Below are 16,634 nucleotides of genomic sequence, written 5' to 3'. Positions count from 1 at the left end.
TTTTTCATTACAAAAATAATAAACTTGTTTTGACAAAAAGTAACTTTTATTGTTATAATTGTGATTTGATAATATTTAGATATGATTCCAGCTGAAAATACTTGTGAAAAGAGTCTTTCAGTCAGTCAAACAGCAAATAGTGGAGCTCTGCTGCCATCTACTGGATAAAGTGATCATTTTTAACTTTTAAAACTGCATTTGGGCAAAAATCTCACACTAAACCATGTAAAATTATCCATGTTATCCCCATGAATGAAAGTTAGAAATGTGGGTTTTTGTATAAAAAATAATAAATATTTATTTATATAAATTTAAAATATATGATAAATCCTCCAAAAACTGCACAAATATGAAGTAAAAACATTAGTAAACAGAGTAAAATAAAAAAAAATTAAAAAAAATATTTTGTTACAAAATTACATTTTGTTGCCTAGTGTCTCTGAACAAGATTTCACTCCAATTTTCTTTTTTTATTTGTAGATCTAGAAGTGTTAACCACTGTACAAAGTTTCATGCCATTTGGACAAAGAGAACTGTTTTTTTTATTTTAGCAAATATCGTTTGGGATCAGAAAAAACCCTATAAGGGTTAAAAGACTAAATTTGAAAAATGTATATATTAAATATAAAATTTAACCTGCCAAAAGTGGCTGTAGGAGTGACATGTTACATGCCACTGCTGAAATACACCCGCATTTGGCGCATTGGTGTTAATGCCAAGGCCCGGGTGTAATTATCACAGCTGTGACCTCGATATTGATCAGACGTAAAGATCTCGTTCATTAGAACAGAATGCCATGCCAATGAATCTTACGTAATTACTGTCACCACGTTTGATCTGTTTGTCCTCTTCACTCTTCTTGTCAGAACTGACAGGCGTAGAAATGCTTAAATGTGGTCTGTCTGAATACTCGATTCTGATTGGCTGGAAGGTGTGTTCCAGTCAGTTTTCATTAAAGTTAACTATGATACCACTGGTTCACTAGTGGCTAACTTTAGACTGACAGATGGGTTGCAGATATTTGGAGAAAAAAAGCTATATATATATAATATATGTATTTGGGCTGCTAAGCATTTAAAATTTTGAATCTTATTACATGTGCTGATTAGTCGATCATAAATGAATCGCACATTAATCTGGCAGAGAAATTACCCCCAAAAGATAGTCATTATTGCGTTAATTGAGAAAAAGCATCAAATCGACATTACAAAAAGTAGCTTTAGAAAGTTTTTTTTTTTTTTTGAGTCCGACATTTAAAAAATAAATACGACCACAATCACATTTACACACTGCCTCCGAAACGTTCTTCCTAGTAAAAAAATTCGGATCGGGTTCAATTTTCTGCGTTTTTCGTTTCCGCAGAAGGCATTTTGAGAGGTATTTTGACAATTCAGAGCCACCGTACAACGAACACCAAAATCCAGAAAGTGGATCCACTTCGTCTCGCAGCACAAAGAATTTATTTCTGGCCAAAATATGAAATTATTATTATTATTTATTTAATGAAATGATACTTTAAGTAAAAAACTAAAACTGCCAGTAGGTGGCAGTAAATGTCAAAAATGAGTACGTCATTGAGTTCATTCGTTCATTTGATTCGTTCAGAAATAAGTAAATGTCTCTCTTTATGAATGAGTCATTGAATCATTGTTTCAACCAGTTGATTCAATCCAAATGCGAATTCATTCACAAACGAACCACCGCTGTGTGCTGCTCTATTTTCATTTGCAAAATCCAGCAAAAAACAGACAATATTGTGTCTAAAACAACACAACATTAACTTCTGGTTTATTGAACTGTTGCATTCGTGCTATTCGGGACAAAAACGGCACTCGTGTGATATCGCTTAACTATATCATATGATATAAATTTGAGACAAAAATTCATCTTGAATTTCATTGTCATTATATCATATGAGCCTAATCATTCATGTAATCCTTTAAAGCAAACTGGGGTATGTGAGGTGACAACAGGGGATACGTGAACAAATGCTAAGTAGTTCATTTAATTCTACCTTAAAATAATATTAAAACCGAGCATGTGTTTCTAACTGCCAAAATGCCATAAATCCAGTACATTTAATCAAATTACCTCATCATTTGCAGTCAAAAATGACTGTATCCACACAAGCAGCATGCATATGATGTGCATGACTGTTTCGCCAATCATTCTTACATATTCGGGTCTTTATCGACCCGGATCAATATCTGACACGGAAGGATCTCTACCTGTCGCGATAATATTAAACTCCTCTGATATTAGAGTAACAATTACAGAAGAATAAAATAAATCGTATTTTGTTCCCTTTTGGAGCTTGAAAGGGTTCAGTTTGAGCAGATGTTTTATATTTCGATCGCTAACAGCTTCACCAGATCCATCCAGTGACAGTTAAAGTCATATTTCATTGCGTTCAGTACTTATTCTGCAGTAAATCGCTGAGCCATTTCATGTTTTGCTTATTTCGTTTTCTGTTTGAATGAGTCGTCTCTTCAGCATTGTGTATCAGACATTGCCACCTTGTGGAATAAAGGTGAATTGCACTTATTCCATCATCTAAGATTCAGTTATTGTTGTGCAGAAAAAATATACATAAACTCATACACACCTTGGGTCATTAGCGACCCTATACAATTTGTCCAAAAAATGAATACAAAAATTTGTTTTATAATTTTATGATTTTTTTTTTCTTGTTATATTTTTTATGATGAATTGATTGAGGAATACCAAGAAGGTTGATGTCTAACTTTGAAAAATGGAGGAGGGTAGTGAATGACGTCCCGGGTCACTAAAGACCCGAGGTATGCATTTAAGGGTTAAATCATGCTAAATTACTGTCGTTCTTGACAATGCAGCTTTGTAAAAGTGGGGATTTAGCACATACTCGCATGAAGAACAAATATAGACACAGATAATGAATTAATTTCGATTTAAGACTCAAACTTTCTCCGATACAAAAAACATACCTTGTGTGAGTTCTTGTATTTAATGATGATAACGAGCAAGAATGCAATCGTTCCCAAATATCCACATGACTGCAAACGTGACATTATTATACAGCAGGTCATTTTAAACACAGTACTGTCAGTATTTACTATATTTTGCAATGAAATAATAACGAAACCACAGCAGAACTACAACACACGTCTGTGTTTCGCGAACAATTCTGCGGCTTTGAACGAATCGTGAGTCAATGATTCAATGATTCAATGATTCATTCACAGCCACTTGCTTCATTACTGAATGAATGATTCAATGACTCACTCATAAAAACAGTGACTTGCTGCCACCTACTGGTGGTTTTAGTTTAACATTTAAAGGTTATTGAACATTTTTATATAAAATGTATTTTATTTATTTTATAACATTATTTATTTACAAAGTTATTCATAAAGGTAAAAATTTGCACTGGAAAATCAATTTAGGGGGCAAATATTGTCCCTTAATGGTAAAGGCGTGACTGCAGTCGAAGTGGAAGAGAGAGGAATCGCGGAAGGATGGTAATGCACGCTAAAAAGTTTGAGAACCACTGCTTTAATACAACTAATATACTTTAAATATCCAGTGCGAACTGCTTTCACTTCTTCATTTGCGGTGCTGCAGAGAGAACCAATACTGTATGTGTAATCATTTCATATTACTTTGTCTTCCCCTTCAGGTGTTTACTGTCCTACATCTACGCATTACTGTTACCCATAAAAATCCACAGCTGAGATCATATTTAAAAATGCAAAATGACATTCAGATCAGTTCACCGGTTCAGTTTTATGGCTGGTTCCTCCATAACATAAATCACTAAGATGTGCACATGTTCTCTGATCATGCAAATCACACGTTTGCAGTGAAATACATTGCGTGCTGCGCTATTAAAAGTAGTGTGCAAAACAGTATGCGGCGTCCTTTCTGATAGTAGTGCGATACAGAAATGTCAGAAGACGTTGCAGAAGACAATAGTGTTTATAGCTTGACATTTCAGCCATTCATCATCAAACTAAAATGCAGTCAACTAAACATAAGTTACACTGCTCAAATTAAAGGGTCCGCTGTAAATCAGCGCCCGATCACACACATCTTTGCACATGTGATGATGCTGTTTTACGTAGATACTGGAACACGAGTGAATTACATAATAAATAATAATGTGTGTGTGTGTGTATATATGTATATAGGAACATTTATTAATAATTAAAACTTAAAAATATTAATATTAAGTAATAAATGGATGCATGTAAGATCTATATTATTTAACTAAATTATCTCTGTGTATTTATATGTATAATTTTATATAGATGGATAATATATTGATTTAGCATAAATACATCTGAAATGTTCCTACATTTTAACTTTTACTACCTAAAAATGGCAGAATATAGTGTAAAATATAGACAAATGATGATTTCCGTGATTTCGTTCATTGTCCCTGTTGCATTCATATAGTCACAGGCTTTTTTACTCTGAGCTTCGAGGTTCTTCAGCAGCTGCAGGTGTTGAATGTGGTTTCCTGTCAGCGTTTCGCTGCGGTCGCCTTTTATCGTGCATCTGAGACGGGCTCTTGTCAGAAACTGTTATGTCATCATTTTTTTCTTTATTTACCATCAGCGGGACGATGGTTTTATTTCCTGCTGAAGCCCTGCGCAGGTAAAGCCAAGATATGATGTTTCTCGCAAAAGGATGTGTTTTAGGGAAACGACAGACTTACTTTAGTAACTGTCAGGATGCCGTACAGGGGTCACATTTCTGCATTTATCAATAACATTATGATGCAAAAAGAGCATGATGATGTAAAAGTGATGCTAGGCTGTCTCACTTTATATTAGGTGTCCTTAACTACTATGTCATAACATCAGAAAATAAGTACATATTGTGTTCATATTGTAATTTGCTGCTATTTAGGTGGGATACGAGTAAGGTTAGGGGCAGGTTTGGTGGTATGGGATGGGACAACATAAATGTAATTACAGAAATTAATTACAGATGTAATTACATGCAGGTGTTTTTAAAATATAAGTACAATGTAAAAACATGTACGTACACAATAACTGCATTGTATCAAATTATTAATTTAAATGTAAGTACATAGTAGTTAAGGCCACTTAATATACTGTGGGAACGATGGGTACCAGGGTGTTTTTAAAGAGATTAATTAAATCGTTAAGTTTTATGCATTCATTTGATTAACAGTAACAGCCCTATTTTAGGATTCATAATCTTTAAATTCTTCAGTGGGCAAAACGGTATATTCCATTTACAGATAATTAAGTGTTTATTAGCACCCATTTTGATAATTAATGGGTAATAAATTATACAACACAGATTCAGAATTATTCAAATTTAATTACTACTATTACTAAACTATTAAAAACATAATCCAGAAAAAACTATGCAGAATATAACCACATTTCACAGGGCACAAATATTTTTAATTTTTTATAAACTATAAAAGTTGTTAAAGTTTTATGAATTCAGTTGATTAGACATCATTTTTGATTATTAAAATTGTATTTATTCCAGAAAACATGAAATTTCTGAATAAAATAAAACTTTTATTTCATAGGTCACTATTGTTGTTAAAATAATAAAGTTGTTAAAGTTTTAAGAATTTAATTTGATTATTAAAATTTTAATTAAACAATTAAAAACATAATCCAGAACAGACGACAAAGTATGTATATATATATTAAAATTGGAATCCAGAAAATCTAGAAATTTCAAAATAAATAAATAAATAAAACCCACTTCATAGGCCACTATTTATATAATAATTACATTTTTAAAGTTTTAAGAATTTAATTTTTGATTATTAAAATTAAATTCAACTATTCCAAAAATTCCAAAAAATTAAAACTCCAAAAATTGGGAGAAAAGTAAAACATTTCATAGGGCACAAATATTGTTAAAATTTTTAATAAACTAATAAATTGTTAAAGTTTTAAAAATTCAATTGATTAATCATCTTTTTTGATATTTAATTTAGTTAAACCATTAAAAAAAATCCAGAAAACACATTTCTGAAAGAAAATAAAACAAAATTCATAGTTCTCTATTGTTAATAATAAAATATTAAATTATTAAAGATTTAAGTATTTATTTTTTGATTATTAAAATTAAATTCAACCATTAAAAATCCAAACTCCAAAAATTGGGAGAAAAAGTAAAACATTTCATAGGGCACAAATATTGTTAAAATTGTTTATAAACTAATAAATTGTTAAAGTTTTATTAATTCAATTGATTATACATCTTTTTTGATTATTAAAATTTAGTTAAACCATTAAAAAAATAATTTTAAATAAAACTAAATTTATAGGTCTCTATTGTTGTTAATAAAATATAAGATTATTAAAGATTTAAGTGTTTATTTTTTGATTATTAAAATTAAATTCAACCATTTAAAAATCCAGAAAAATTGAAACCAAAACAGATTTTATATCTTACATCTGCTTCCGTTTACATTATTAACACGCACAAGTATAAAATGTGCACGTGTCGCGAGAATAGCAGTTATTTATTGTCTGAAGCCGAGGTGATGCTCTTCACCAGCTCTCTGCAGGACTGTGTGAAATATCCCATAATCTGCATGTGGCCTGCATGCGGCCAATCAAATCCACAGGTCCCGCCTTCTCCTGCTCCCACCTGCCAATCAGCAGCCTCCTCAGACTGCCCTCTGCTGGTTAAGATCACATGATCTCCCCCAGCCAATCAGCAGCCTCTTTTTGATGGGTGACATCACTAACTAGCTGCTTCCCTCCAGCAGCGGAGCTTCATTTTCTGCTGAGAGTGTTTGTGCTAAAATGGAGGCTAACAGCTCAACTTAGCCGGCAGCCGTCTCGCGCCCATTTGGACTGATAGATGTTGACATGCTCTAAAGACGAGGCCAGGATGGTTCTGGATGCTCCGAGCGCGAACGGGCCCTTTCAGCCGGTGGCCCTCATGCACTTTAGAGGTGAGACGTTTGTCTTATTGTGTCTGTGTAGGAAGAGAGCGACGAGGAAGGTTGCTATGCGATGATTTGTGGCCGTCGTTACGAAGGCAGAGGAATTTTCAACGTTCGACAGGTTTTATTTTGAAGGATTTTGGTGTAGATTCAAATGTGTTTCTTTGAGTTTCCTGCTGTTTTTATGACTGCATTTTTTGCAGCATTTTTGCATGCATTTGTGAGCACACTATATGCATTCGAAGCACAAAAATGCTGTTCAGGGAGGTTTTGAACTCAGCCTGTGTGTTGCTCAGGTAAATGTGGAAAACTCTGTTTACAATGCGCTGCTGCTGGTGGAGGAGGAGGAGGAGGAGGAGGAGGGGGTCTGTTTAACTAGTCCCATCCCCCCTCACCAGGCCACTGATGATGTCAGGGGAAGTGAGGTCACAGCTTCAGGAAGAATGCATGCATGCTTGCTTGAAACTGCATCCTGACGGCCAGTTTCTTCTGCTTTATGTTTCCTTTTCTTCATGTGCAATCAGATGAAGTGCAATTGCAATGTTTTAAACATGCATGCATACTAACATTCCTGCAGTGTACAGTGTGCATACTTATGTAAATATGCATAGAATATCATTCATCACACTGGAAAAGCAAGGTCAAGCCAATTGCATTGCATTGTGGGATGCAGTATTCAATGCATGCAGAATATTTGCATACTTAACATTTCACACGCAGTACGTACAAGGATGTTCAAATGCTTTCTCATTTTGTTTTGAATCAAATTGAGTTGTTTATGAATTGATGCATCAGTGTTGACATGTCTGTGTCATCGCGGTGGTGTTTTCACATGTAAACCACAGCCGCCACTCCCATGTGCTTAAAGGGAACCGTGAGTTGAGTTTCTCACAGGCGTGACCTTTACAGATCGCGTTCAGTGTCAGGACCAAAATAATGAAGGTGTTTGCAATGCAGACTGAAGTCGTTCATATTATTTTAGACCCGTTTACACTTTGTATTAAGATCAGAATCTAGTGATCTAGATTAAATGCATGTGTAAATGGGGTCCAAAATTCTTTGTAATTTTGTGAAGAATCACCGTGCAAAACTAAAAGAAAATCATGTGATGTAAACATTATGAGTTTGTCTGACGTCAGTGCAGGAAAAACCCAATGCAATATGCAAAAGTACCTGTAAAGCCTGACATATGAAATAATTGTCAAAAAACTGTCACTTTTTTTTAACATTTAAAAAAAAAATTACAAAACAGTTGCGTGTGTTTTGTTTTATATCATATTTGATACTTAAATGGCTCATAAAGTCTTATTCAGAGGCTCAAACTGAGCAAAAATATGCAATTTGGTGCTTATTTGGTGCTATGGACAAAAAAATAAGATTATATTCTGATGCTTAATTAATTTTGATAACAAATTTTATTTTCTAGTCAGTCTTTTGACTAAAATGGCATTTATTTTTAGTCATATTTTAGTCATCTGAATTGTTTTAGTTTTAGTCAACTAAAATCTAATGGGTTAAGTTAAATTGTAATGCTTTAGTTAAGAATTTCTCAAATTTCCAAACCCATACTCCTGGAGAAAACATCTTTTTAACATGTAAATATAAGTATTAAAGTTTGAACATGCAACTAACTAAAATTTAATAAAATCACTTCCCCTAAAGAATGATATACGTATTTACTCTTTATAACAACTTGCATCATTATTTTTCAAGCAGACATATTTATTTGTATAAATTACATATAATTATTCCTTATTAAAGCTATAAAAGAGCAGTGAATGCTTTTCTCTTTGTTTGATTAATATTAAGGGCGCAGGCGGCATTAAGTTTATTAGGCTGCTGTCACTTTAAGACCGAATGTGCTCACAACTGCTTGTTCTCTTGAGAAATAACTGACTCTGTTTATGTGAATACTCTCCAAAATGGATATTTTGACATAGTTTTGTGTGTTTGTCATTCAGATGCGGAAGAGAGCTCAATTCAGTACTCTTGCGCTGTATAACTTTCTGTATACGCGGATGTGTGCTTCGGGTTTGTGCGCACAGAAACCGTACCGAATATATTTCTCTTTTGTGTTGTCATGCTTTCTCCCAGAATTTTATATTTTTGAACATTTTATGAGGCATGCATCAAGAGTATGCCAGCTCATGTCCTGTTTTCATCTGTGAATAAAAAATGTTGTTGATGTAAATGTCAAATTATTCGTCAATGAAATTAACTCTGTTGTAATGTAAATCAATGAAATATTTGTTACAGAATAGCAGATACTGACATGAAGTGCATATCAAATATCTGTCCATAATCTTAGTAAGATGATATTTAAATTAGGGGTGTGAATCTTTTGGTACCTTAAGAGTTGATTTGCAGTAAATTGATTCTTGGTCACAATTCGGTTAAACATTGATTCTCGATTTTGAATCAAATTTCGATTCGATATATGCATAGATTGTTATTTTTCCTATTTGACTGCGGTAGACCATTTAATAGGTCAATTACATGTGAACCTTGAAATTTACTGTTTTTCGTCCCTTTTTAGTCAACCCAGTATTATAAAACCGATGTCATTTAAGCTGACTGTGATCATTACACACATGACTGGCAGTAATAAAGTAAAAAAAAAAAATTTTGATATTAAAAATAGGAACAAATAAGCAAATTACAAACATTAGGACAAAAAAGTAAACAAAAATATGCAAACTGAATAAAGTTTTTCAAGTGTAGTAGCCTAGATTTATTTAGCATGTTGTAAGAAATACTACAGAAATTGAATAATCAAATTTGAAAATGAAACGCTGTATAGTCTTCCCTGTATAAATATATATTGATTCATATTAAAGATACCAAGGTGATTTTTCAAGTTTTCAAGCAAAATCAGTTTTTTTTTTTTTTTTTTTAAATTAATGAATTGACATTAACATTAATTTAAAAGATTTTAAATTTAAGTTTATGAGGCTGCTGTCCCTTTAAGAATGAATGCACGGATCTAATATACTGTTACACGTTTTCTCCTAACCGCTTGCATTCGCATAGGTCAGACTTTTTACGTGAATACGATACGGTGCATTTGACCATTAAAATAAAAAACATAAAATCATAAAAGCATAAAGTTTGCTTGACACTGATGCAGAAAAAACCCAATACAAAATGCAGCTTAACCTGTAAAGCCTGACATATGAAATAATTAAATGGAACAGTTTATTGAACCTTTTAGACAAAATATTACAATACAGTTTACATGTGTGTTTTGTTATTTGATACTATAGTCTGATATAGTGAGAATATGGAGGAAAAAACTGCAGAATTTTATTCAGAGGCCCAAACTGAGCAAAAATATGCAATTCGTTGCAGATATTTATAGAGACAAAAAAAAATAAATTCTGATGCTTGTAATATAAATCAATGATCTTTATAACAGTATAGCACATAAAATGCATATAAAATCAATATCTGCCAATAATATGTCATAGTTTTATGATCAAAGCTCTGTAGTTTTAAAACATATATAATGCAATTCAATACAATTATGATTGAGACATGCACAAAAAAACTTTCCTCGTAATTTTTATAATAAATGATGTCTGGATAATCAAGTAAACCGAAGCTGCTTCAGTCCAGCTGAAATATTACTAACAATATCAAAGTTATTCTTATGTTTACTTGATGAAATCAGCGCAGATTTCACACGTGAAGCACGAGCTGGAGGACGTTTGTACAGTTATACTAAACTTTCACTGGATAAAACAGTCTACACTATCAATCAGATGACAGAAGACTGGAGGAGATTAATTCATGTATCAAAACAGTTGTTTTTGAGATGGTCGTGTTTGTTTGATTGTCCTCTTCTCCGTCGCTGCAGATGTTCCTCCCGCCGAGCAGGAGAAGTTGTTCGTGCAGAAGCTGCGTCAGTGCTGTGTGCTCTTCGACTTCGTATCCGACCCCCTGAGCGACCTGAAATGGAAGGAGGTGAAGCGGGCGGCGCTCAGCGAGATGGTGGAGTACATCACGCACAACAGGAACGTCATCACCGAGCCCATCTATCCTGAGGTGGTTCACATGGTGAGCTCACACGAAAACTTTTAAAGCGGGTTTGTAGCATTGAAGTCTCCAAAATCAATTTAATGGCGCACCTTGAGACGAAAGCACCCGAACGTTCAGAGAGCGATTATGAAATGTCTTATGCAACCAGAAGAAAGTTCCTGAACTGCTTGAAGTTGGCATGAAAGTTTCGCTCATCTTTTCTTCCCTATTGTGATGTGTATATATACACACGAGTGAAACGAAGTGTTTAAAACTGGAACAAATTAAAAAATATACATTTTAATTAAAAGATCTGTAATATACCAAACAATACAAAAAGTAAGTCTTGAATTATATTTTCCATAAAAAAATCCCTGTCAAAGTTGTGTCCTCACTTTGTGTCATCTCCGTGAGGATTTTTTATTTTGAGTAAATCAGGTCATCATTGTGGATCTCACAGTCTCACATAGTCCTGGAAGTTTTACATTTTTTATATTTTGTACAAACAATGTTGAAGTCTTTGTTGTCACCCCTTTATCATGTCAACGCCGTGATCCCGGTGTAATAGTTTCTGTAAATAGTTGTGGGATAAATCTTGGCATTTTTGATATGATTATTAAGGGAGCTAAAACTGAAGAAAGAAAACAAAATTGCTTCACTGTACAACACGTGGTTAAGGAGGAAAAACGTTTTATGTCTGATGGTTGACAAGTGCTCAGTGTTTGTCAACACCGTCAGTGTTTGTCAACTCCGTCAGTGTTTGTCAACTCCGTCAGTGTTTGTCAACTCCGTCAGTGTTTGTCAACTCCGTCAGTATTTGTCAACTCCGTCAGTGTTTGTCAACTCCGTCAGTGTTTGTCAACACCGTCAGTGTTTGTCAACTCCGTCAGTGTTTGTCAACTCCGTCAGTTTTTGTCAGCTCCGTCAGTGTTTGTCAACTCCGTCAGTTTTTGTCAACTCCGTCAGTGTTTGTCAGCTCCGTCAGTGTTTGTCAACTCCGTCAGTGTTTGTCAACTCCGTCAGTGTTTGTCAGCTCTGTCAGTGTTTGTCAGCTCCGTCAGTGTTTGTCAGCTCCGTCAGTGTTTGTCAGCTCCGTCAGTGTTTGTCAACTCCGTCAGTTTTTGTCAACTCCGTCAGTGTTTGTCAGCTCCGTCAGTGTTTGTCAGCTCCGTCAGTGTTTGTCAGCTCCGTCAGTGTTTGTCAGCTCCGTCAGTTTTTGTCAACTCCGTCAGTGTTTGTCAACTCCGTCAGTTTTTGTCAACTCCGTCAGTTTTTGTCAACTCCGTCAGTGTTTGTCAACTCCGTCAGTGTTTGTCAACTCCGTCAGTTTTTGTCAACTCCGTCAGTGTTTGTCAACTCCGTCAGTTTTTGTCAACTCCGTCAGTTTTTGTCAGCTCCGTCAGTGTTTGTCAGCTCCGTCAGTTTTTGTCAGCTCCGTCAGTGTTTGTCAGCTCCGTCAGTGTTTGTCAGCTCCGTCAGTGTTTGTCAACTCCGTCAGTTTTTGTCAGCTCCGTCAGTTTTTGTCAGCTCCGTCAGTTTTTGTCAGCTCCGTCAGTGTTTGTCAACTCCGTCAGTGTTTGTCAGCTCCGTCAGTGTTTGTCAGCTCCGTCAGTTTTTGTCAGCTCCGTCAGTTTTTGTCAGCTCCGTCAGTGTTTGTCAACTCCGTCAGTGTTTGTCAGCTCCGTCAGTGTTTGTCAACTCCGTCAGTGTTTGTCAACTCCGTCAGTGTTTGTCAGCTCCGTCAGTGTTTGTCAACTCCGTCAGTGTTTGTCAGCTCCGTCAGTGTTTGTCAACTCCGTCAGTGTTTGTCAGCTCCGTCAGTGTTTGTCAACTCCGTCAGTTTTTGTCAGCTCCGTCAGTGTTTGTCAGCTCCGTCAGTGTTTGTCAACTCCGTCAGTGTTTGTCAGCTCCGTCAGTGTTTGTCAACTCCGTCAGTTTTTGTCAGCTCCGTCAGTTTTTGTCAGCTCCGTCAGTTTTTGTCAGCTCCGTCAGTGTTTGTCAACTCCGTCAGTGTTTGTCAGCTCCGTCAGTGTTTGTCAACTCCGTCAGTGTTTGTCAACTCCGTCAGTGTTTGTCAGCTCCGTCAGTTTTTGTCAGCTCCGTCAGTGTTTGTCAGCTCCGTCAGTGTTTGTCAGCTCCGTCAGTGTTTGTCAGCTCCGTCAGTGTTTGTCAGCTCCGTCAGTGTTTGTCAGCTCCGTCAGTGTTTGTCAGCTCCGTCAGTGTTTGTCAGCTCCGTCAGTGTTTGTCAACTCCGTCAGTGTTTGTCAACTCCGTCAGTGTTTGTCAACTCCGTCAGTGTTTGTCAACTCCGTCAGTGTTTGTCAACTCCGTCAGTGTTTGTCAACTCCGTCAGTGTTTGTCAGCTCCGTCAGTGTTTGTCAGCACCGTCAGTGTTTGTCAGCTCCGTCAGTGTTTGTCAGCACCGTCAGTGTTTGTCAGCTCCGTCAGTGTTTGTCAGCTCCGTCAGTGTTTGTCAGCTCCGTCAGTGTTTGTCAGCTCCGTCAGTGTTTGTCAGCTCCGTCAGTGTTTGTCAGCTCCGTCAGTGTTTGTCAGCTCCGTCAGTGTTTGTCAGCACCGTCAGTGTTTGTCAGCTCCGTCAGTGTTTGTCAGCTCCGTCAGTGTTTGTCAGCTCCGTCAGTGTTTGTCAGCTCCGTCAGTGTTTGTCAGCTCCGTCAGTGTTTGTCAACTCCGTCAGTGTTTGTCAACTCCGTCAGTGTTTGTCAGCTCCGTCAGTGTTTGTCAGCTCCGTCAGTGTTTGTCAGCTCCGTCAGTTTTTGTCAACTCCGTCAGTGTTTGTCAACTCCGTCAGTGTTTGTCAACTCCGTCAGTGTTTGTCAACTCCGTCAGTGTTTGTCAACTCCGTCAGTGTTTGTCAACTCCGTCAGTGTTTGTCAACTCCGTCAGTGTTTGTCAGCTCCGTCAGTGTTTGTCAGCTCCGTCAGTGTTTGTCAGCTCCGTCAGTGTTTGTCAGCTCCGTCAGTGTTTGTCAGCTCCGTCAGTGTTTGTCAGCTCCGTCAGTTTTTGTCAGCTCCGTCAGTGTTTGTCAGCTCCGTCAGTGTTTGTCAGCTCCGTCAGTGTTTGTCAGCTCCGTCAGTGTTTGTCAGCTCCGTCAGTGTTTGTCAGCTCCGTCAGTTTTTGTCAGCTCCGTCAGTGTTTGTCAGCTCCGTCAGTGTTTGTCAGCTCCGTCAGTGTTTGTCAGCTCCGTCAGTGTTTGTCAGCTCCGTCAGTGTTTGTCAGCTCCGTCAGTGTTTGTCAGCTCCGTCAGTGTTTGTCAGCACCGTCAGTGTTTGTCAGCTCCGTCAGTGTTTGTCAGCACCGTCAGTGTTTGTCAGCTCCGTCAGTGTTTGTCAGCTCCGTCAGTGTTTGTCAGCTCCGTCAGTGTTTGTCAGCTCCGTCAGTGTTTGTCAGCTCCGTCAGTGTTTGTCAGCACCGTCAGTGTTTGTCAGCTCCGTCAGTGTTTGTCAGCTCCGTCAGTGTTTGTCAGCTCCGTCAGTGTTTGTCAGCTCCGTCAGTGTTTGTCAGCTCCGTCAGTGTTTGTCAGCTCCGTCAGTGTTTGTCAGCTCCGTCAGTGTTTGTCAGCTCCGTCAGTGTTTGTCAACTCCGTCAGTGTTTGTCAACTCCGTCAGTGTTTGTCAACTCCGTCAGTGTTTGTCAGCTCCGTCAGTGTTTGTCAACTCCGTCAGTGTTTGTCAACTCCGTCAGTGTTTGTCAACTCCGTCAGTATTTGTCAGCACCGTCAGTATTTGTCAACATGTACATTTTTAGAAAACACTGTTCCATTACATGATTCATTAGCTGAGACCTTTGTCTAGAAATACATCAGTCTGGAAAATAATGTATTAAATAATAAAAACTAAATTATAAAACATGTTTTGTCCCTTATCTCAAGAATCAGTGAACAGATTAATATTGACAAAGTAATTTTAATAATGTATTCGTAAATGTTGAAATGAACATTAAGAAATTAGCAGATTATTAAATGTTTTTTATATTGGATTTTTATATTTATATTGGATTTCAAAATAATAACAGATGATTAGGCTGTAAAAAAATTTATTTGAGAAGAGTGAATAAGAGAAGACTTGATAAGATGATGCAGTGAATGCACAGCGAAAGCTTCTTTCCGGTGAACGTGAACTGATCTCGGCCATAAAAGGTGGTGTTGAGCGTTTGTGCAAATCTGTTGGCTCCTCCAAATCAGATCTGTCGTTTCGCCATCCTTTTAAGGGGCCATTTTTGGCCGAGAGCTTTGCGTTTAGCAGCAGAGCTTCGATTGACCTGCCGTTGGCCTCGGTGCTTCTGCCAGCTGCAGTTATTCCAGCGCTGAATTACGTCTCTTTGATATTTATTAGAGCCCGCAGCTGATGTTAAGCCGCGGCCTATCGAAGTGCAAATGGACTTGCGAAATAAGCATGATAATATGTTCTCAAGCACATTTCCCCTTAAAAACACACACACTTTGATGATTAAAGCCAAGAACTTCAAAGTGCTGCGATCGGGAGGATTAAAACCTTTTCTTATGATTCATCTGTGCCACGATTCATTAATCAACCAGCGCTGGTTTGTTGATAAAGACCTCCAGAAAGTTTGTACAGAAATGAGTGTTTACTGATTACTGATTTATATATCTATATACACACTCTTAAGCAAGTTTTATGTGGTTTGTCCATTACAGTTTGCAATCAACATGTTTCGGACGTTACCACCATCATCCAACCCAACCGGCGCAGAGTTCGACCCAGAGGAGGATGAACCCACGTTAGAGGCGGCCTGGCCACACCTGCAGGTGAACGACATGATAATTTTAATTCAGCAAGGACGCGTTAGCTTGATCAGAAATAAATTGTTCTTATGAACTTTCTATTCATTAAATAATCCTATAAAACAAAATGTATCATTGATAATTAATTATATTGTTTGGTAACACTTTACTTGAAGCCTTTATGTATAATGAATTATAAAGGTGTTAAATGCATTATATCTTTTCGTAAATAATTTTAAGCAAAGTTAAAATGCATTATAAAATTAGCAGATTCCTTGTTATGTCTGAAACTTGTTGTTTGTCGTGTGTTTTGATGAATTATTCGCTCTAAAGGTGTGTTCAAGGAAACGATTAGTATTATAATGTATAATAACTGTGGTTACAGTTATGCATGAGATCATGCAATGCATTATACGGTGCATAATTGATGCATTAAAAATACATCTATAAAGGCTTTAAGTAAAGTGTTACATATTGTTTTTACTTATAGTAATAAAATCCTATAATTAAGAAAAATATGTGTAATTAATTATGTGGACGCGTTAGTTTTGGGTGTAAAATGTGCTTAATTGTCATGAAATTATTATAATTATATAACATAAAATATAATAAAAATATTTCCCACTAAAAAGTGTTCTGTTCTTTGGATAAAAGTGGCCACTAAATGAGTACTTATTTTTCTTTCCACAGCTCGTCTATGAATTTTTCCTGCGGTTTTTAGAGTCACCAGACTTTCAACCCAACATAGCCAAGAAATACATCGACCAGAAGTTTGTGTTGCAGGTATGTTGAAATGGACTCGTCGTGTGCGTTCAGGTGTAGCTTGTCTTAGATTTTCTGTAATCAACTGGCATTGAAAATCAATCAATTGTTTGTCTTAAAAATGCACAATGCATGTGCATGACTCCAAATATCATGTGCACA

General features: G+C 36.4%; 1 protein-coding gene across 3 annotated transcripts in view; it reads left to right on the top strand.

Moving 5' to 3' along the window:
• ppp2r5cb (protein phosphatase 2, regulatory subunit B', gamma b) overlaps positions 1 to 16,634 on the top strand; it is a 32,372-nt gene that overhangs the window by 4,135 nt on the left and 11,603 nt on the right. For 2 of the 3 annotated variants that reach the window (XM_067384552.1, XM_067384553.1), the window contains exons 4-6: positions 10,788 to 10,987; positions 15,624 to 15,734; positions 16,401 to 16,493. In XM_067384552.1, coding sequence (XP_067240653.1) covers positions 10,788 to 10,987; positions 15,624 to 15,734; positions 16,401 to 16,493 — 404 coding nt within the window. Of the gene's footprint in view, positions 1 to 6,748; positions 6,941 to 10,787; positions 10,988 to 15,623; positions 15,735 to 16,400; positions 16,494 to 16,634 lie in introns of those variants that run through there. The other variant, XM_067384555.1, reaches the window with a different exon arrangement.

This window comes from Chanodichthys erythropterus, chromosome 4 (assembly GCF_024489055.1).
Source record: "Chanodichthys erythropterus isolate Z2021 chromosome 4, ASM2448905v1, whole genome shotgun sequence".
NCBI lineage: Eukaryota > Metazoa > Chordata > Actinopteri > Cypriniformes > Xenocyprididae > Chanodichthys > Chanodichthys erythropterus.
Note: the sequence above shows the minus strand (reverse complement) of the source record. Positions and strands in the feature narration are given on the sequence as shown.